Source organism: Grampus griseus (genome assembly GCF_964374135.1).
Source record: "Grampus griseus genome assembly, chromosome: 2".
NCBI classification, from domain to species: Eukaryota; Metazoa; Chordata; class Mammalia; order Artiodactyla; family Delphinidae; genus Grampus; species Grampus griseus.
Genome location: NC_139018.1, coordinates 34,167,210 through 34,188,186, shown reverse-complemented (window position 1 = coordinate 34,188,186; position 20,977 = coordinate 34,167,210). Strand labels below are relative to the sequence as shown.

Genomic DNA, 20,977 nt, shown 5'->3' with positions numbered 1-20,977 from the left:
ATGATTGCAATGGCCTCCTCCCTGGTCTACCATCTTCCACTCCTGCCTCTTTTTTGACTAATGCCAACCAGTCAACCTGAGTGATTCGGTTAAAACATAAGTCAGATCACGTTACGTCTCTGCTCAAAATCTTCCAATGGTTTTCCTTCTCACTCAGCACAAAGCCCAAGTCCTCATAATGTCTACAAGGCTCTATATGATCTAGGCCCTGTTAGCTTTCTGACCTTATCTGCTACCACCCTTTTCCCCAGCTTACTCTGCTCAAGCTGCCCTGGCCTTTGCCCTTGCTACTCCCTCCACCTGGACCGTGCTTCCTCCACAATCTGCACAATTCATTCCCCATCTACTTTGGGCCTTTACTCAGATGTCATCTGTCCTGGGCACCCTGTCTAAAATTACACAATCCGTCCCTTCCCTCTCCCCCACTTTACTCTTCTTATTACTCGTCACCTACACTATATATCTTATTTATCTTGATTATTGTCTCTCTCCCTACTATAATGTAAGTTTTATAGAGCAACTATTTTTGTCTGCCTTTTTTTTCTTCACTATTGTGAAGAATAGTCCTTGGCTATTTAATAACTATTTCTTGGATGAATGAATAAATGATAACTATCATAGACCAACTCATCAGGAAAGTACAAACACATACTAATCTGCTCACTTCTGAAGTTCATCTGTGGTTCAGAGACCATGAGTCATAAACCCCCATTCCACAGTCATAGAAAAGAAAACCATTTGGCCATTCAACCCCTTAAGAACTTCCATTTTGGGACCTCTCTGGTGGCACAGTGGTTAAGAATCCACCTGCCAATGCAGGGGACACGGGTTCAATCCCTGGTCCAGGAAGATCCCACATGCCGCGGAGTAACTAAGCCTGTACACCACAACTACTGAGCCTGCGCTCTAGAGCCCGCAAGCCACAACTACTGAAGACCTCATGCCTAGAGCCTGTGCTCTGCAATAAGAGAAGCCATCGCAATGAGAAGCCCGCTCGCCGCAACGAAGAGTAGCCCCCGCTCGCCGCAACTAGAGAAAGCCTGCGTGCAGCAACGAAAGGAAGACCCAACACAGCCAAAAAAAAAAAAGAACTTCCATTTCATCCATTCATCTATCCACTCATTCATTCATAACTAGCACTAGGCCAGGTACTTGAAGACACCAGGTAAGGTAAATATGGGCCTTCTCGCTCCAGATGCGAAGACACGATTGTAAACAAATAGTTGCAATCCAGTGGGATAAATGCAATAACAGAGTTACGTTCTAGGTACAGTGATGGTTTATAGGAAGAGGTGAATGCTCAATACAGAGGGTCTGGAAGGATAAACAGGAGTTTTCCAAGAAAACAAGGAGGGGCAGGGCATTCTAGGTACGGGGAAACAGCAATGCAGACTCATGGAAGTAAGAAAGGTCATGGTACGATCAGGAAAATTTAAGTAATTTGGCAAGTCTGGAATATAGAGCATAGATAGGATTTGCAGTGAAAATAAACTGGTGAAATAAGGGGGCCTGATACTGTTGGGTCCTGCATTCATGCTAAGGAATTTGGACTGCATCTTGTGGCCATGGGGATCCACTGAAGGCCTTTTAGAGGGAGGAATACCATGAATTAAGAATAACATAAATAACATGTACTATGTTTTAGAAAGCTCACTCTGGGGCAATGTGGTGGGTAAGGGGTGAAAAGGCAGGGAATGAGGCTGGAAACACCACGTCTTCCATGCTCTAGGCATTCAGTCATAGTTTTCACAATGTTTTTTTCTGTTGTTCCCCACCTGCTTGAGAAGGTAAGATACTTCAGTTCAAGGGTAGCTGTGATTACAGGAGATAAAAAGAAGCCTTCTTTCCTAGCTCTGACGAATGTAAAGCAGGGGCAATGCTGCCGTCAGCTTTTACCAAAATAAGTAAGTAAGCAGCTTAACCCTCTGGAGTGGTCATCAGTTAGAAGCAACAGAACTGGGTGAGGAGAAGTAGCTTTACCTCCAAACTCTTTAGGAAACTGAGGGAAGGGAAACAGGTTTCAGCAATTAAATGCCAAATAATATAACTTTTACAATATTCTTGACACCCGGTTAAGACACGGTAGCTACGGCAGTAGTGAAAACACTTCCCTTTCGCTGTCCTGTAGGGGTATGGTTACCACGACTCTGTACTGTTGACCCACTTGGAGGAATCCTAGAAGATATGCCTGTTTGTAAACTTTCAATGGCCGCCATTTTGGATAAAGGCAGCAGATTGGAATTAAAGCATAACTCAAGCTCCTTTAATTTTATATGAAATTTGGTACTAATCACTCAATTCCTCAGAAAAATTGCATGGGACTTTCAGATAAAAAAGAGAAGGGTAAAGAGTCATGGTGAAACAGAGTCCTAACAATGGCTCCAAAGAAATAATGCACTTCAGGGGTGCCTTTGCCCCCTGTGGGAGGAGGGCAGAGGATGCCAGAGGAAACAAAGGAGGGCACACTCTCCTTCTATGAGATACTTGTGGCCCCAAATTGAGGATGTGGCTCATGGGTGCTTCCTGGCCTTTGTGGTAAGAACCCTGAGTGGACGAGCAGTGGGGTCGGCAGCAGGTAGGAAGTGTGTGGAAACAGAGGTTAGGCAATTTGCTCAAGGTCACGCCACTTACACCAAGCATCTCATTCCAGAGACCATGCTCTCAGCTATTACTTGGTTCTGCTAAATGTTCTGGGAGAAGGGATGAAATTTGTCACTGCCCGTCAGAAGGGCAATCTGGGATCCAGGTTAAGACTTTCGCACACTCATCAAATCATGATTTGTGCAGACAGAATTTGCCATTTGTGTTTTGTTTTGTTTTGTATTTTGGCTGCCCCATGAGGCTTACAGGTTCCTAGTTCCCCGACCAGGGATTGAACCCGGGCCCTCGGCAGTGAACGTGTGGTGTCCTAACCACTGGACCACCAGGGAATTCCCTAGAATTTGCCATTTGGACCTGACTTTGCCAGAGATGATCTCATAGCTCAACCCTGGGGTAAGGTTAAGGGGGGTTATTGCCTCCATGAAAGCTGGATGGGCCAAGCCAAGCGGGCAAAGCAGGCACTGCCGTGTGAGAGCCAGCCACGTCTGCACGTCCCACCTTGTGGAGGAGGTGCAGCAGGGCTTCCCGCAGGCAGCTGTGCCTCACGTAGAAGCTAATGATGGCCAGGCTGGTGCTGTAGTTATGCAGGTAGAAGAGGCATTCTTGGTAGTAGGTGTTGTTCATGATCTTCCCTTCAGGAATCACCTCCAGAGAGAGGCTCTGGGTCCGAAGGGTAGCTTCCAGCTCTTTCAAGGTGGCCAAATAATCATCATCTTGCTGCCAAGAGAGGACAGAGTGTGAGGGAACAATGGAACTCAGGGAGTTCTCAGCAGCCGCTGGAAATACTGTTTTCAAAGAACATTTAACAATGTGGAAAAGTGCTCACTATTATATAGTTTTAAGGGTAGAAAACAGGCAGGATATAAACTTCTATATATTATAAACTGTACAACACCAATTAAATCAAAAACATAACCAAGAAAATTCACTAAAATCTAAATATTGCTTAAGTCTGGGTATGGGATTATATGTGATTTTCATTGTTTTAAAATTAGTTTTCTTTTTTTTTTTTTTGAAATTTGACTCTTTATGACTTATCTAACCATATATAATGGAAAGAACAAAATCCAAACCTGACAGCTCTGAGCCAGGGCTGCCACTGTCAGCTGAATGGAAGCTCATACTTTCCCCAGGCCATTACTGCCCCTGGGCCTCCCCCTGGCCCTGGAGCCCACCCTCTGCCTGCTGTGCTCTTACCACAGATAGAAGTGGCCTCGCTGTGGACTCCAGGTACTCAACCACATCCTGTACCAGTCTTGAGCCATGACTCAGCTGATTGAGGTCGAGAGGGGGCTTCAGACAGCGACTAAACTTCTCCCGTGCGGCGGTGAGGTTCCCAGCTTTGAGGCAGGCCATGCCCCAAGCGTGCCATGCCCCAGTGGTATCAAGGCCAGTCTTTGTGGAGACCTGGAGGAAAAACTGCTCCTTTTAGGGGGAGGCACCCACAGCCATGCCTGAGGTCCCAAAGACCAACTCTATCCCCTTGGTGTCAATCATTTCCCTCCCCACCACCCCACCTGCCATTACTCCCACACTGGCAAACTTGTCATGCCTTAGACACTCCCCATGGCCAAGGACAACTAGAGGAGGTAACTCGTTGGGGTAGATGTCAGCTTTGTCTGTGCCTCACCTCAACGCCCAGTTGGTAGTACTCAGCTTCCAAAAGCTGGTTCCTTAGCCTGGTTACTGCGGCTGGTTGCAAGATCTGATCCAGAGATGGCACGTGGCGATAGGCAGCAGCAACTAAAATATTCAGCACATCTACCTTGCTGATGTAGCTACAGGGAGGAAAAGGGCAAGGCAGTGAGGCTCCACAGGGTCATCCCAAGAACAGGTGCTGCTCAAAGGTTTTCTATTTCATTTCCAATGTGAAATGTGATAATGAGAATTGTGAGGTACATGGGAGAAAAGACTCTGGAGTCAGACTCTCGGAAACTCAACTCTATCACTTAGTGGCTCTATGACTTTGGGCAAGTTAGTTAACCTTTCTCAGCCTCAATTTACTCATCTGTAAAATGGACAGAATAATGGGGAGTTTTAAGGATAAAATGAAATAACCGGAGGAAAAGAGTTTAGGATGGTGTCTAGAGCTTTGTAGGCACTCATCAATACATGGAGTACGGACGCTCCAGGACACTCAGGTCTCCTATTTTGAGGCAAGGCCTTTATACCGACGCTGAGAGCTCGCAAGCTACCCGTTTCTTTTTGGTTCTCTGGAACCCTGCTTGCTTGGGAGAGTGTATATGGACTGTATCGGCAGCCTGCACTCCCGGTCAGTACAGAGGTCACATCACTACCATCCTCTGGAGGTGCTGCTGGGCAGGGCCCTCAGATTCGAGTGCCCTGGACTTGACATCCTTTCTCTGGGTTAAGGATGGATTCTTGTTACTAGGACTGCTGCCTTTGATCTTATTCCTGACACCTGGTGATTGCAAAAACCTTATAACAACAGAGCCCAGAGAGCTGTCTGGGATCATTCTGTTTAGTCCTGCCTGAGACAGGCCTACACTCAAGGTTGTTGAATCTTGTATCATAATTCTATCAAAACCCCCTGCAGATCCTGACTTGTCCACTGATTTCCCTGGAAAGGGATTCAGTACATCAGTGATTCTCAACCTAGTGGGGATGGGCAGGGGAGAGCATAGTGTGTAAAAGCAAATTCGGTATCATAATGTATTGGACGTGTGTAATAGGTGGTGTGAGTTTTGCTTTTAAACATTTATTTATTTGTCTACAGAAGAAGGTATGAGTTAAAAACAGTGGAAAATACTCTGCAAACCAGGAGTTCTAAACACACATGAGAGACGAATCTACTATCATCAGCAACGGGGCACAAGTGCAGTGATTCCCTAGAGTGAGCGTACCGATTCCAGGGCTGGGAAGAAAGGATGTGTAATTTGAAACCACTGCTATTAAGTGTCAGAAAAGCCCATGGCACCTGGGGATGGGTGAGAATCCCACTGAAGCAAGGACTTCCTTAATTTCTGCTCCTTTAACCCAAAGTGGATATTTCCTCCATCTATATTAGATTTTGAAGGAAGTATAGGACTTGCTGTTAGATTTGTTCTCCAGCCCCCCATCTAAGTATCCTTTTCTGTTAATAAGATTTTATCTCATTTACACTCCTGATAGTTGAGAAATATTTAGATATATCTTTATTTTTGCGTTAAATTCTACCTTTTGCTATATAAAATGGTTTCTGTTCTTTCCTTCCCTTCTCCTCCATTTCTGATAAATTGGTAGAGTTGTGGTTCTTTAAAAAATTGTATTTAACATATTATACAGCTCATTTTTCATTTGTCAACTTGAAAAATGATGTAGAATCTTTTGCCTCTTGATATGAGTGAAATTAACTCCTTTATATTTCCTTCCACTTTCTGTCCCACCTCCTTCTGCCTTTCTCAACCTTCTGGTTTTTGTTAGTAAGAATAATAAAACTAACATTTTTGGAGTACACAGGCTCAGTTCTTAGCCCTTTATATGGATACAGTACTCTCACTTTACAGCCATATGAAATAAATATTATTATCATCCCCATTTTCTAGAGGAGGAAACCGAGGCCCAGAGTGGTTAACAGACTCATCTAAGGTTACAGAGCTAGGAAGCGGTGAAGTTGAGAGTCACTGCACTCTCTGTTATCTGGTGAGTTTGCAGGCCAGTACCCTGGGCAAGTGCCTGAAGCACTGACACGTCAAAGAAAATTATGCTCTTTGCTCTCAAATCTGGCTAGGACTGAGAGCTGGGAATGCACGTGAGTCACACATCTGGGTGGATAAGCCAGGAACTGGGAGTTTTCATTGTCAGGTTAATGAATGGAGGCAGAGCAGGCTGCGTAGGGAGCTGGGGCCTAATCCTCACTTTTCCATAGAAACTTCTACTTTATGACTCATTCCTCCCTGGGACTTAGGGACAGACCAGTCCGCAGTGAGCTTTATAGATCTGTTACCCAGAACTCCGAGGCCACAGTCTGAATTTGGTCAAGGCTAGGGTAGAGGACACATCTCCTTTAAAAGGCAGAAAGTTCCACAGAGACTAAAGGTGCTCTCCAAAACTGATGTGCATTACAAATTAACCCAAGTCTTTCTTTCCAACTGGAAAAGAAAGACTCTATAGCTAGAGAACCTGCCTTGAGGATCCACTCAGGGAAAGAGAAGCACACAGGCTGTCAGCGTAGGGTGAGGAAGACTGCTTGTGTAACAGCATTTCATCAACGTCAAATGGAGACGCAAAACAGTTCAGCATGTCTTGTCAGAGGATTGGGAGGTGAAAACCCACAGTAGGGTCAGAAAAAGAAGCTGGACAGACATGACCACCGTGTGAAAGAAGAGAGACTCATTTCCACTTACCTGTCACAAAGAGCTAGGTCCTGGCTCCGGCCCGCCTTGACAAACATCATCTTGGCGCTGAAGAGCAGCTGCTTCATGATGTCTGTGAGCAGCCCCGCATCTACCTCTGGGTTGGTGAGCCCCTGGGACAGCCTGCAGCAGTGCTCAATCAGCTGGTGGCCGCAGGCAACGCTGTCCTGGTGCAGATTCAGGATGGCGATACACAAGGAGGCGCTGGGGGCCTGGCCCAGGTGGACGAGGAGAGAAGCACACTGTGAGTTCCCAGACCAAAGCAGTCTTCAAATGTAGCTGGGAGGGAGGAATTATTCTTCCCGTTTCACAAAGCTTGAAAAACCCTGGGGGAAGGAGCCAAAAATCCCACGGCACAGCAGAAGTAGAGCTAAACATACTTCAGAAGTTCTAGGTAGCACTGGCAAAGCTCTGGCTGCTAGGTTTTTGTCTCCTTACTGGGAGGAAGGCAGCTGTGTCCACGTGTTACCTACTTCCTGGGAATGCCTGTAGGTGCCCTTCTTTCTTAGTCTACTGTCCCACCAGCGCAGGTGCTCCTAATGCTGGCTTGGACGATAGTCACCTTGCTTGTCTGGCTACCTGCAGAAGTCTTTGTGTCAAGCCACTGGAAACAGTGCTGCTAAATTAATATTCCTAAAGCACACTCTGAAACCTTCCGTGGCCCTGATGCCTACCAAGTACATATATCTTACTGCAGAGTACAAGGCCCTACACATAAATAGCCTGTTTCAACCCTACCTTTCCTACCTCTCTATTAACACCCTATGTTCTCTCCAAATTAAACCACTTCTAATTCCCCAATCATTTTTGATACTGTGCCTTCGCTTGGATGTTAGAGTTTGGAACTCTTTGCCCTTCTCCTATCCTCACTCCACTCAGGACACCCAAACTTCTGCTTGTCAAACTCCTACCGCACTTCCAAGGCTCCTCTTAAATGCTACCTCTTCCACGAAGCCTTTCCTGATTTCCTCTTGTGTATTTCTCAAGCTGTTCCTCATTTTCTGCTTTAAGTGGTTTACTTGTCTTAGCTCCCATGATATTACACTGTGAGCAAGTGAAGGCCTGCTTGTGTCTGCCCAACTCTGCATTTCCTGCCATGCTACTACACATCATAAGGAAACTCAAATGACTGTCACATTTTATTGCTATTACCTGCTCATAGTAAAATTCACTCCGCACCAGCTCATTTTCCTCCTCATTCAGATCCAAAATCCATTCCACCTCAGCTGCTTTGGGGACTCTCACCACAGCTGAGTATGGAGGGCTTTCGCTCTTGGGGCTGTCTGGTGCTGAGAAGACAAATGCCGTTCGTGTGTCATTCACTGGCCGGTAGTCCAGTCTAGCCCAGCCCAGGGAGCCACGAGCTGCAGGCAGATCCTTGCCTGATATCTTAGGGCCCTTTCTCTCCTTTTGGTCCCTTTTATTTCCTTTAGGAGACCACCTTGGGTACCTCAAACTTTCTTCCCCAGGCACAGACCTGGAATGAGTGTTACAGTGTTTGTCACACAAACTTGTTGCTTCACACGAGAAACTCTGAATGCTGCATGCTTCCCAAATGGAGGGATGAGCCATTGGCTACTCTAAAAACTAACCTGCCCAAATTATTAATAATGATTACCGAGGGGAAGGAGGGAGCATTAGAAGGCAGGATGGTGGTGAAGGGAAACCTAGTGGGGGAAGGAAGAGAAATAAGCTACTAAAAGTTAAGGACCAAATTCTTTGGCTGCTGGCCTCCTCGATGCTGGAAGCTAATGGGCCAGTATGATAGGTTACTGTGATGACAAACCTTAAGGGAAATAGCCTGACAGAAATGCCAAGAACTTCCTTTGGTCAACCTGTTGGACTGAGTTGCCATTGAGGGTGTCAGTTGCAGCAGATATGCTGAAGGACGAGCCAACTTGAGCACAGAGACAAAAAGTCACAGGGAGGGAATTCCCTGGTGGTCCAGTGGTTAGGACTCCACGCTTTCACTGCCGAGGGCGTGGGTTCAATCCCTGGTCGGGGAACTAAGATCCCACAAGCTGGGTCGTGTGGCCAAAAAAAACAAAAAGTCACAGGGAATGTGATTCAGCCTTACCTCCTGGTTGTCCTGGATTCTCCTCTGGCGCACTGGAAACAGAGAAAGAAAAAGTGAAATGCTTGAATCCCTCCTCCTGCTCTTTGTTTTGAGCTTAGTGTATAGCACTGACATTTACTGTTACTCGAATGAGATTATCAGGGAATCATCCAAAACTCTTTTCTCTCCCTCACCTGTCACAATCAACCACTTACCATTTCTTGCCCGTGCCATTTAAAATACCTGTTTAAATGTCCCCATCTCTCTCCTCATCCCTGCCTCAGAGAGGGCCCTCATCATTTAATGCTAGAGCCTTTGCAATAGCTTCCCAATTGGTCTCCTTGATTCTACCAAGCTATTCTCTACTTTGTAGGTACAGCGAGCTTTCAAAAATGCAAATCTGGGGCTTCCCTGGTGGCGCAGTGGTTGAGAGTCTGCCTGCCGATGCAGGGGACACGGGTTCGTGCCCCGGTCCGGGAAGATCCCACGTGCCTCGGAGTGGCTGGGCCTGTGAGCCATGGCCACTGAGCCTGTGCGTCCGCAGCCTGTGCTCCGCAACGGGAGAGGCCACAACAGTGAGAGGTCCGCGTACCGCAGAAAAAAAATTTAAAAAAAAATGCAAATCTGGTCATATTATGCTTCTGCTTAAAATTCTTTTACCAAATTCTTTGATAGCTCCTCAGGGTAAAATATTCCACATTTGCAGTTTAGCAGACAAAGCTCCTTATGGCTTTGCTGCCTCTTGAGACCATCTCCTACCACCCATGACCTCTGCTCAACCCATAAGAGTCCTCCCCACACTGCTACGGGCTCTGATCAAGTTCAGTTGGTGCCACCAACCACTAAATCCCAATGTCACAAGCCAGAGCCCAGGTCTAGCATCTGCACGAGGAGCCTCCTGGTCAACCCCGGCCCATGCTTCAAAGAGCAAGCTTCAAGCCTCTCTGCCATTCCCTAGGTCCTCCCAGCTCAGCTGCCAGCCTCTGAGTCCAGAACCTTAGCCCATCACTTACCTATTTACACTTCCTCAAAGGACCCACATTTTCTCCTGCCCCTACCTTTGCAGTTGTTACTCCCACTTTGGGGCATGCTCTGTTTTGGCTTCTTTTCCTACCAACTTCTCATCCTCTAAGTCTCAGACCAAGTGCCACACCTCTAGAAAACCCTCCAGATCACTGGGCTAAGCTGGGTGTGTCTCCACACTGCACTTACCCAAGGGCTCTGTGGTCTGTGTTTTGGCTGTCTCCCCACTAAAATCGGGGCTCCTTGAGGGCAAAGTGATTATTGCTCAGTGATTGCTGAATGAAAGAATCCTCACTGATACCAACTGCTCATTTCTAATCTCAGCAGTATGATAAATGGGTAATTTCCCTGTCCCCCACCCAGAGGGAGGCAGTGGTATGCCAGGGTCACAGAAACTGTGGTATGAACACGGCACGTCTTCCTTCCTATCAGGTCAGTAATCACCATGGTAAATAATGTTAAAAAAATGTTCCTAGTAAAAGAAACACAAAAATGCTGCTGAGCTACTGGGCAGAATGTAAAATCCCTTTATGTCTGTTAGTAAAACATGAAGAACTCAAAGTGATTTTGCTCTTGGAGAGCTGCTTTGGCTCCTATTCCCACATGCTCTAGCAGTCTTAGTTTCACCCTCCTCTGCTGCTAGAAGAAGTAGAAAAAATTGAGCAATACTGGGCCGGCAAACACAGTCTTGACCTATCTTGCCAGAGGCATGAGCAGTTTCTGAGGCTTGTTCCCAGCTGAACTGTGCACAGGAAAGTGTGTGGGCTCTTCTAGTTGCGGATAACAAGCCAGAATGATGAGCTCAGTGAGAGCTGACGCAAGTGAGGCCCCAACATTCAGCGTCTTTTGGAGTCCAGCTGAGACCAACCAAAGCGAGAGTGGCTGGAAAAGAGGTGAGGCTGTTGGCAAACTAAGATCCACGGCCTCAGTTAGGGGACAGGCCCATGGCCTCAGTTAGAGGACAGGCCGAAGAACTAAGTGTCCTGATCCCAGAGAGAACATCATGTAAGAGCTCTGATCTCTGCTTCTACTCATCCCTACTTCCTCTCTTAGAAGTCTCTCTGAGCAGGGTCAAACATTACACTGTAGAGTGAATGGCATTTCAGTGTGAATGTGAAATGAAAACTTTCTGTAATTGCTCAGATTGGAGACGCTTTCCATAACGAGACCCCAGGAGTGTCGGGACCTGGGGGAGGGTGCAGTGGTCAATAGCAGCAGCGGCCCCGCTGCAGGACACTCACTCTTTGTTGAAGTAACTATAGCACTGGTCACACACGCGAGTAGGGTTCTCTCTGCAGCCTTCCACCACCGTTTTCTTAGTGGAGCAGGAACTGCACACTAGCCGACCACAGCGGCGACAGTGATGACGCCTGTTAAACTGAGGAGTGTCATCAGGAAGAGAAGGAGGAGGGAGGAAGAGAAGGTGAGATTGCAGGACCTGTGAGCACCCGGCAATCCATTTATCCTTGGAATTAGCCACCTGTGATTTACTAAGAATACCATGTGCTTGGGCCTCTACTGAGAAAAGAACACACTAGTCCTTGCCTTCAAGAAGCTGACATTTAAAGATCTCTCTCATCTGATGGGCAAAGATGTCCAAGTCATGGACAGTTTTTCAATAGCTCCTGACAAGTCTTATCTGTCTGTGGAGGAAACATGTGAAGACACCGCAAAAAGCAGTGGGGAAGAAGTGACTTTCTCAGCCAATGAGGATCACATGTCTACATGGTATTGATGATGATGAAACAGTGTTTTTTTCAAGATGCTTTTACAAATACTGCCTTATTTCATAAGAGGTTGACAGATATATTACACTGCTTTTATACACGAGGAGGAAACAGACACAGAGAAATTGCATCGTCATCCTATTCATCAGCTGAGCTGTTGTGCCAGTCAGGTACTGTGTTCAGGGTGGTAACATTTGTTACTGTAGTTAGTGTTTATAGCTCCATGAACCAAATAACCTAGCATCCCTAGTTTACAAGTGAGCATCTGAGACTGAGAAAGTTAATAGTCACATTGCTAGTAAGAGGCAGTGCTGGTATTAGAACTGAGGTCATCTGGCGCCAGCACATAAAACCATTACCAGGTCACCCGTCTTTTTGCAAAAGACACAGGAGCTAGAAACGAGATGCCCCAACATTTGGTGACTCCTCCCATGCAATACCACTCTGGCTCTTTTTATTTATTTCATGAGAATGGCAGAGATTTTAGAATTTAAGGCTCCTTGAGGGTGTCTACCATCTGTCTAAATTTAGAAAATATATTCTGGTCAGGTCAAAGGTAAACCCAGAACTGTAGATCTGGTAGTCAGTTCTTCTGAACATACCCATATCCTCTTGGGGACAGGAGGTGACTATAAACTCAAGCTCAGGAAGTAGAGCTTTCCTTTAATTTCTCCTGCAGGTAAAGCCGGAGACGGATGCTGCTTACCATGGTGAAGCGCTCCCTGCAGCAGACCATGCAGGTGCTCTCACTCTCATCCGGTACCCACTGGTGCCTGGCAGGGGGCGTTGCTGGGGGCACAAACTCCAGTGGCGGCTGACTCTGTGGGAAGCTCCTCTCCCTCGGACTGGGGGAATGCACAATGGAGACACCTGGGAGTCAAAGCCAGAAATCAGAGTAAAAGGTGATCAGTAGTCCAGCTAATAAACAAAGAAGGGATGAGAGAGTTAGAACTGTACCACTTTACAAACCCTACTGATAGCATAGATCCAGTTATTGATCATCGATGGCTGACTGCAAAAAGAGCATTGTGCGTCTCCTGATGGAAGGCACACGGCCACCTATCAAATGTACTAACCAAAAAACATTAAGCCTGAATCAAATCAAGCTTCTAGATCTATCTACCAGTGTACTGGAAAACACAGGGGACGGAGACCCAGATTGCCATGGGGTGACAGTCAGCAAGATGCAGTGTGTGGGAAGCTCTAAAGGACAAATGACCTAGTTTCCTCCACAAATAAAAAGAGGTAGCGGGACCTACTGATTAAAACAGATTTAAGAGAGAGTTTAGTCGAATGCCATGTGTGGACATTATTTACATCTTGATTCTAGAAAGACCAATTCTAAAAAGAATCTTCATGAGACAACTGGGGAAATCTGACGAGTGACTGGATAGTTGATAATAATAAGGAATCATTAATTTGGTTTTAGGTATGGGAATGATGTTATGGTTTTGTTTTATAAATGTCCTTACCTTTTAGAGATATACCCTGTTTTATTTATAAACAGAATGGTATGATATCTAGGATTTGTTTCAAAATAATCCAGTAGAGGGACAGGGGTAAAGATGAAACAAGAATGGTCATACTGACATGATAAATATTGCAGCTGGGTAATAGGTATGTGACACTTCATTACACTGGTCTCTCTACTTTCGTGTACGGGAAACTTTCTGTAATAAAGAGTTAAAAAAATTAAGTAACCCAAGCTGCTCAGGCTGCCTTATGCAAAGCTGCTCACATGCCTGTACGTCTGAGCCCTTCTGTCAGGTCTGCTGATTCCTGTGAAGCATGGCTAATTCTCAAAGCATGGCCGCGAAATGCCACGGTCTTTGTTTTATGATATCTAAGGAGATTTCTTGTCAACTAGCAGAACGATGTTGGCAGGTCACAGAAAAAGAGAACTGGAAAACACAGTGACTCTTAGCAGCACCCAGAAGAAGACGGGCTGTCGACCTCTCCCTAGAAGTCTGCTCTCCTGTTGGCAGAACAAACACTTGCTGAGCTGCTTCTGCGTGTAGGCCATTGGGCAAGTCAGGAGACTGTGGGAGAAGAGGGGTGACCAAGACATGGCAGAGGCCTTCAAGGACCTTGCACCCTGTGTGGGTGACAGATATAAATAACTACCTGCAGGACAGGGTCAGAGTGAACATAAGGACTAAATAAGTCGATTCTCCTTATTAGTAGATTCCGTATTTGTGAAGTTGCCTACTCGCTAAAATTTGTTTGTAACCTCAAAATCAATATTTGCATTGCTTTTGCAGACATGCACAGAGTGGTGAATAATTTGAGTTGCCTGGTATACAGCTTCTCATCTGGGGTTGAACAAGGTAATGTTTCCCTTTCTTATCTCAGCTCTCATACAGAGACGACCAGAGGATGCAGATGGTAGGGGACAGTGCAGCAGGGTAGTGTAAGAAGCTCCACTCTGGGGCTAGTTGGACAGGGTTTGAATCCCAAAGGCTCATTAGGCACTCATTAACGGGGTGGCTTCAGGTAGGTCACTTTAACACTCTGAACCGCTTTTTCTCTTTTGTAAAATAAAGAAAACAGAATTTACTGGGATGAATTGTTTCCAATTTGAGATTATAATGTATGTGAAATGTGTGTGTGTGTGTGTGTGTGCATGTCCACACATGTAATCACACACCCGCGTGGGCGTATTTTCCCTAGGAGCAGTGGTTTAGTATTTGCTAATTCAGTGTTTGTGGTGCCTTCATAGATATACCACTGCAAATAATAAGAATCGATTGTATGTTGAAGTTTCTGGGATACAAAAAGCTGGAAAGAATCAAGAAAAACAATAAGAATGTTGTGACTGGAAATGAAAAAAGAAGCAAAAGAATCAGAAAATCAGAGTAAGGCAAGATTGAACTGAAAAATGGGTAACTCTCAGAACCTGTCCTTACCAGGAGCAGCAACAGAAGAGAACTCTGCTGACGGTGACCTAGACAAGGTCTCGAGGTCTGAAGCCGGACTGACAATTTCCTGGAGGTAAATCACAGGATCTGTAGGGAGGGAAAATGTTGACAGATTGTTCTATCATAAACATCCTTACTTGCTGTGCTAGGCATTTAGTTCAAAGCCCTGTTGGTTTCGCTGTCATCCCATGACTCTACTAGGTATGCAAAGAATGGCAGAGGTACTTCTAAGACGACAGCAAGCATGCTTTTTAAATGCCTCAATAAACAAACTGTGTGAGGCACGTGAGATAAATGAAGTAGACACTAGGATTTTACAAAATAAATCTAAAGATGCCCAGGGGGAAGTAGAAGACATTTAAATGGTGGTCCTGGAGGGTAGGGAGTAAGAAAAAAAAAAAGCTGGCTGGGAACATCAGCCCCCATTTATTTCATTTTCTTCATTCTAGAAGAGGTTGAGTCAGTTCCCACACTAGTGGCATCTGATGTGATCCTGGGAATAGCGCACACCCTCAGTACAAAACGATGGCTTAGAGCCCAGTGCACCAAGGCCAGACAGAGACCACCCCCAGCATGTTTTTTTTGTTTTTATTTATTTTTGGCTGCTTTGGGTCTTTGTTGCTGCATGGGGGCTTTCTCTAGTTGGGGCGAGTGGGGGCTACTCTTCGTTGCAGTGCGCAGGCTTCTCATTGTGGTGGCTTCTCTTGTTGTGGAGCACGGGCTCTAGGCACGTGGGCTTCAGTAGTTGTGGCTTGCGGGCTCTAGAACGCAGGCTCAGTAGTTGTGGCGCATGGCTTAGATACTCCGCGGCATGTGGGATCTTCCATGACCAGGGATTAAACCCGTATCCCCTGCATTGGCACGCGGATTCTTAACCACTGCGTCACCAGGGAAGTACCCCCCAGCATGTTTTTTTCCCCCGAAGCTTTATATTATTATGCACGTGGTGGTTATCTACCATCCTTTCATTCTGGTTAGCCTGTCACTTCCTCCAAGACTGAGATCTCTCCTATATAAAAGAGCTATCTCTCCTGAAGTGTATCCTTTCACTCTCAATCAACTCAAAATTATAAAAGAGGAAAAATGAAGGATGTAGCATGGTATTTCCTTCTCCATGTAGAACTCCCATCGAGGATGCTGGCGGTTACCTGAGCGTTTCTCCCGCAGAGGGTACAGAAAGTCCAGGGCTTTTCCCGCGTATCTGGAAAGCAGTGAGTCCACCTCGTCCATGGTGAAGCCAATCTCCTGGCCAGCCAGCAGCTGATGCAGAGTCTGCACAGCCATGGTGGCCCAATCCACTTTCATGTTCATGAGCAGCTGCTCCAGCATGAGCAGGGGGTTAGAGGACAAGTGGGAGTAGCTGGCCCGGTACTGCTCGGGCAGGGTTAGCAGGACCTGGGTGTGGGGCAGAGCCACAGAGTGAAGAAAACAGGACACGAATTTCAGAAGAAAGCCAAGATTCTTACTGGGAAGGGGGAAGGGTATCTGGGACCAAAGGGCACTTGGCCAGCTACTGAAACTGGCTAGGAGTCTCTTAGGCAGCAAGGCTGGCAAACTTTTCCTGTAAAGGTTTAGATAGTAAATATTTTAGGCTCCATAGGCCATGAGGTCTTTGTGGCAACTACTGATTTATAAAACCTGATAAAACCTGATTTATAAAAGCAGGCAGAGGACTGGATTTGGCCCACAGGTGGTGGTCTCCTGACTCCTGGCCTAGACCAACCAGGCATGGTTGACCCCTGCCTGATCCTTAAAGCCACCATTCTGTCCATTTGAGGCTTTACTAGAATAAGCAATATAAGGTGGACTGAACCTGGCACCTCCAGTGTTCTACAGGTGAATGATGACTCTAAATTCCTCCTAGAGGCGTTATTCCTGGGCTTGAAATACATTCACTGGCTCTTCTCATTGCCAATTTTCAAAGATTCCATTTAGGTACAGTACATCCAAAAAAAAAAAAGAAAAAAAAAAAGGTGTATCCTCTTTAGAATTATTTTACATAGTTGAACTCTTAGCAATAGGCTCGTGGTCATATTCGTGGCTCTCCCAGCACTCATTCTATTCATGGGGCAAGTTCTACACTCAGGGGGCCAGTATATATGACTTCCAATCAGAATCATTATTAGAGAGTTAGAAGGCCTTATCTCTCCCCAAACTCTCCTTCACTGGATTACTTTTTCTAGCTTATAATTTCTTCTATTAGTGTCTCCAAGGTTACACATCAAAGGTAAAGACTTATCTCATTGCCTAGACAATTAACCCTTTTCCTTTAGCACAAAGTAGTTTTAAGGATTTAAAGCAGTAGTTTTAAATCCTCGCATCAGAATCCTTCTGGAAGATAGGTAGGCCCTGTCCCAAGGGGTTCGGTTTTAATTACTCTAGGGTGGAGATTAACTACTGCTATTTTTAGAAAGTCCAGGTGATTCTAATTCATGGTCCGAATTGAGAAGGCTTGGTATAGCAGATGCCAAGGAAAGCATAAAGAGAATTTAAGAGGACAGTAAAATTCACTTTGGAGGCAGAGCAGTAAGAGAACGGTAAGTCCTAAGGGATGTGGTGGGCTGTTAGGGTCAAGATTTTATATACCACAGGTCAAGGATGGCAGGTGCCTGGAAGGGCAAGTTCTGAAGTGGGAGATGGGCCAGCAGTCCCTCCCTCAGGCATGCTTTCCCAACACCCGCTTCTCCTCCTGACCTTGGATCCCATGTACAGTGCTTGGATTTCACGGTGTCGGTCAGCGGTCAGTTCTCCATAGAAGTGGGTGGTGAGGTAGTTGGCCAAGAAGTGAGAAGTGGCCAAGCTAGAGTGCTGGTCGAGGGACTGCTCTGTGACCTCAAGGCACATGGTGAGGTCAGGAATTCTTCGCAGGAGCTGTTGCAGGAGGAAGGTAGAGGAGAAAGGTGAGACCTCTAGAAGAACTCTTAGAACAGCCTTGTTTTGTTTGAGAACAGAACCTTCAGGTTTAGTCACTGTGGATTAACCCCTTCTCTGCACTCATTTTTTCACCACCCCCAAAGCTTTACAAATGATGGCTTTGACAGGACCAGAGATCAGCAGAGTCTTGGACCCAGCTGCCCATCTGGCACCTAATGCAGGGCTAGGCACCTCTAGGGAAGGTGACTATAACCAGCTCCTGAAGGACACGGAGGGGCAGATCTGAGACTGCGAATGCTTTGCATGGGATCCAGCAGGAACAGAGCCACTGATTTGACTAAACTTCTCATCCCCTACCAAAAGAAAACTGGGAAGAGTTGGAGGCTTACCTGCAGAGCCTTTTCATGATCGCCTCTTTCTAGAAGGTGGAGAAGATGCTTTTGATGTAGGTTGATTAAATGTTCTCTTGGAATGGGGTATAGGCAGCCCCACTCCTCACACAGCTCATACTCCTGGAAGGAAACACACATGCCTTCAATCCCTTTAAATTCCTGGCCTTGTCACTCATCCAGCTCTTGCCTGATTTTTCTCAGGAGTCTTGAGTCTGCTAAAGCCCCAGGAAAGTTTGGGAAGCGCTGATGGGAACTTCACTGTGGGACTAAAGTGGGATCATAAAGGACTAGAGTGGCAAGGTAAGTTATGAAAATGATCCAAGTAGGCTGACTGTTCAGGATGCCCTTTTTCTTTTAGCTCTACTATAATAAAGAAACAGATGACATACAGCTACTGACACTCGGTGTCAGCCCTGGGAAGATACTAAGGAAGTGGGGAAGACCGAAAAGACTGTCCAAAGGAGACAGTGCCTGCTCAGCTCTGACTGTTGCCCTATGAATGTGCAGGCCCAGTGGTGCCAGACTTTTAAAAATGCCAAAAAAACTTTTTTAATTAAAAAAATTCCCTATTTTACAATGTTGGCAACGAAATCAATACGAAAACTAAAAATTCTGCAGAGCAATACTACATGGGCCAAACAAACATGTTGGGGTTGGATTCCATTGATATCACCCCTTGTTACTCCCCCTTCCAACACCAAATTTGTGAACTCTGGATTAAAGCTTCCCAGAGCTTTGTCCATGTGTTCTAATATGATGGCATCTGGAAGGCCCTCCCCACAACTCTGCCTGGGGCCACCTTCTTCAGGATGCTTCCTTGTTTCTTGGGCTGTCTTAGGCACCTGGCTGTGCCCCACCTTAGTCTGGGCTTACTTCGGTCACTTGGTATATCGCAATCACCCAGGGATGTGTCTCACATCGCCCCGCCCTGCTCCCTCCTTTCCCAAAATGTGAGCTGCACAAGGGCAAGGACTAAGCTTAATTATCTTTGTTTCAACACCATCTAGCGCAGTGGTAAATAACAGACAGTAAAGGTTTCCCGGATGAATGAACATCTGAATAAATACACCTCATTTTGAACTATGGTATATCAGCTCCCTAAAGGGTAAAAAAAAGTCTCCTTGGCACTCAAATGTCCAATACACACATGAAAAGATATTCAAGGTCATTAGTAATCATGGAAATGTAAATTAACACCATAATGACATACCATCTTATTGGCAAAAAAGTGAAAAGCTGGACAATGCCAAAGTTGCTAAGAAGACGGAACAACAGGAACTGTGAGTGGGAGAGTAACAGGGACAGGACGACGGATCTGAAGAGCAATGTTGTAACATCTTAGAAAAGGTGAGGATGCTCATGCCTCATGCTCCAGCCATTCCAGTGCTAGGTACACATTCTGTACCTAGTGTAAACAGTGTAGGAAATCTTGTGAATGAAAACAAGGGTGATAGTACCAAAGTGTCAACTGTATTATCCTCTATTCTTCTAGGTATGTTGGTAAATTTCACACACACACAAGAGAAAAAAAAAAGTGTTGTGTAGTTATAGAAAAAAATGTGAACCTCGATACGTGGAAAGAGGTCTACATAACCAGCTAAGGAACAGCAACTCTGGAAAGAGGAGGAAGGGGAATAGTACCCAGGAAAATGGTACCTTGGCTTCTAGAATCACATTCATGACAGTTGATGGGTCCTCGACACAACAGTTCCTCAGGGTCTGCCAGTCACACCACACGGGGGTAGCCTGCAAACCTAGAATCTAAGGAAAGACAGAAAAAGCTATCAAACCACACTGCAATTACTCTGCTCAGGAATAAGTCATTGGAGTTTCCAGGGATGGGCCATCCCCAGGTCTCTGTCCCAAAGTCAGGCTGTCAGAACTTGCCAGGACAGAGGAGGGATTAGAACGAATGGGACAAAGAGTGTTTGGAGAGGTGAGAGAACCTATCCAGCAAGTATAATCAGGGAGCAAAGGCTGAGTGGGGGGGCCAGGATCGGGGCCTTTCACTTGGAGGACAATCCTCAGAGGCTTCTGTGCTTTGCAGCTTGTTCGGTCTTCTGGAGTCACTTGTCCCCTGCCCCGCCAGCTCAGAACTCTAGAGAGGTTATTCTTCTGTCCTGAATGCTCTGTGGGATCACCTTTCATGCAGCATTTTAGCTCTGCATGAAAAGTGCTATGGAAGAGTGGAAAGAAAATCTTTTTCACCTGCCACTTTCACTTTCCCTGGTTGGGCTCTGGGCTCTGTTCAGTTCCAAGCACACATGGAAAAATTAGCATATATGTATACTTGTTATGTAGCTGTACCATCGAAATCTGTCTTCCTGAGCCTCTTGATCTTGAATATGACACATATATCCCAAAATTTTTCACTGTGAAACTGTCACTCTCATGCATCCCTTTCAAAATGGCTCTTGAAATTTAGCTGAAGTTTAAAACAATCTTTAAAAAAGACATGAGATTAAATTCTATAAAAACTCTTGAACAACAAGACACAATATACATAAAACATACAGCGAGCTCACATATACAAGGATACCTTGGGGATACTGTGGGTTCAGTTCCAGACCACCACAATAAAGTGAATATTATAATAAAGTGAGTCACACGAATTTTTTTGTTTCCCAGTGCAAATAAAGTTATGTTTACATTACACTGTAGTCTATAAATTGTGCAATAGCATTGCCTACAAAAAATGTACATGCCTTAATTAAATATTTTATTGCTAAAAAATTAGTTTTAGCAATTAATTTGAGCATTCATCTAGTTATAATGTTTTTGCAATAGCAACATCAGAGTTCACTGATCACAGGGACTTCCCCGGTGGTCCAGTGGTAAAGAATCCGCCTTCCAATGCAGGGGACGTGGGTTTGATCCCTGGTCAGGGAACTAAGATCCCACGTGCTGCAGGGCAACTAAGCCTGCATGCCACAACTACTCAGCTCGTGCGCCTCAACTAGAGCCCACGAGCCGCAAACTACAGAGCCCACGCCCTCTGGAGCCTGCGTGCCACAACTAGAGAAGAAAAAAA

The 20,977-nt window shown here is 45.7% G+C and overlaps 1 protein-coding gene across 3 annotated transcripts in view; it reads right to left on the bottom strand.

Moving 5' to 3' along the window:
* ZFYVE26 (zinc finger FYVE-type containing 26) overlaps window positions 1–20,977 on the bottom strand; it is a 62,109-nt gene that overhangs the window by 11,078 nt on the left and 30,054 nt on the right. For all 3 annotated transcript variants that reach the window (XM_082647679.1, XM_082647678.1, XM_082647680.1), the window contains 13 exons: window positions 19,603–19,707; window positions 17,944–18,066; window positions 17,375–17,551; window positions 15,829–16,075; window positions 14,669–14,767; window positions 12,469–12,632; window positions 11,277–11,413; window positions 9,034–9,065; window positions 8,109–8,245; window positions 6,948–7,168; window positions 4,232–4,379; window positions 3,799–4,008; window positions 3,100–3,318 (listed from right to left, as the gene is read on the bottom strand). In XM_082647679.1, the coding sequence (XP_082503805.1) occupies window positions 3,100–3,318; window positions 3,799–4,008; window positions 4,232–4,379; window positions 6,948–7,168; window positions 8,109–8,245; window positions 9,034–9,065; window positions 11,277–11,413; window positions 12,469–12,632; window positions 14,669–14,767; window positions 15,829–16,075; window positions 17,375–17,551; window positions 17,944–18,066; window positions 19,603–19,707 (2,019 nt within the window). The remainder of the gene's footprint in view (window positions 1–3,099; window positions 3,319–3,798; window positions 4,009–4,231; window positions 4,380–6,947; window positions 7,169–8,108; window positions 8,246–9,033; window positions 9,066–11,276; window positions 11,414–12,468; window positions 12,633–14,668; window positions 14,768–15,828; window positions 16,076–17,374; window positions 17,552–17,943; window positions 18,067–19,602; window positions 19,708–20,977) is intronic.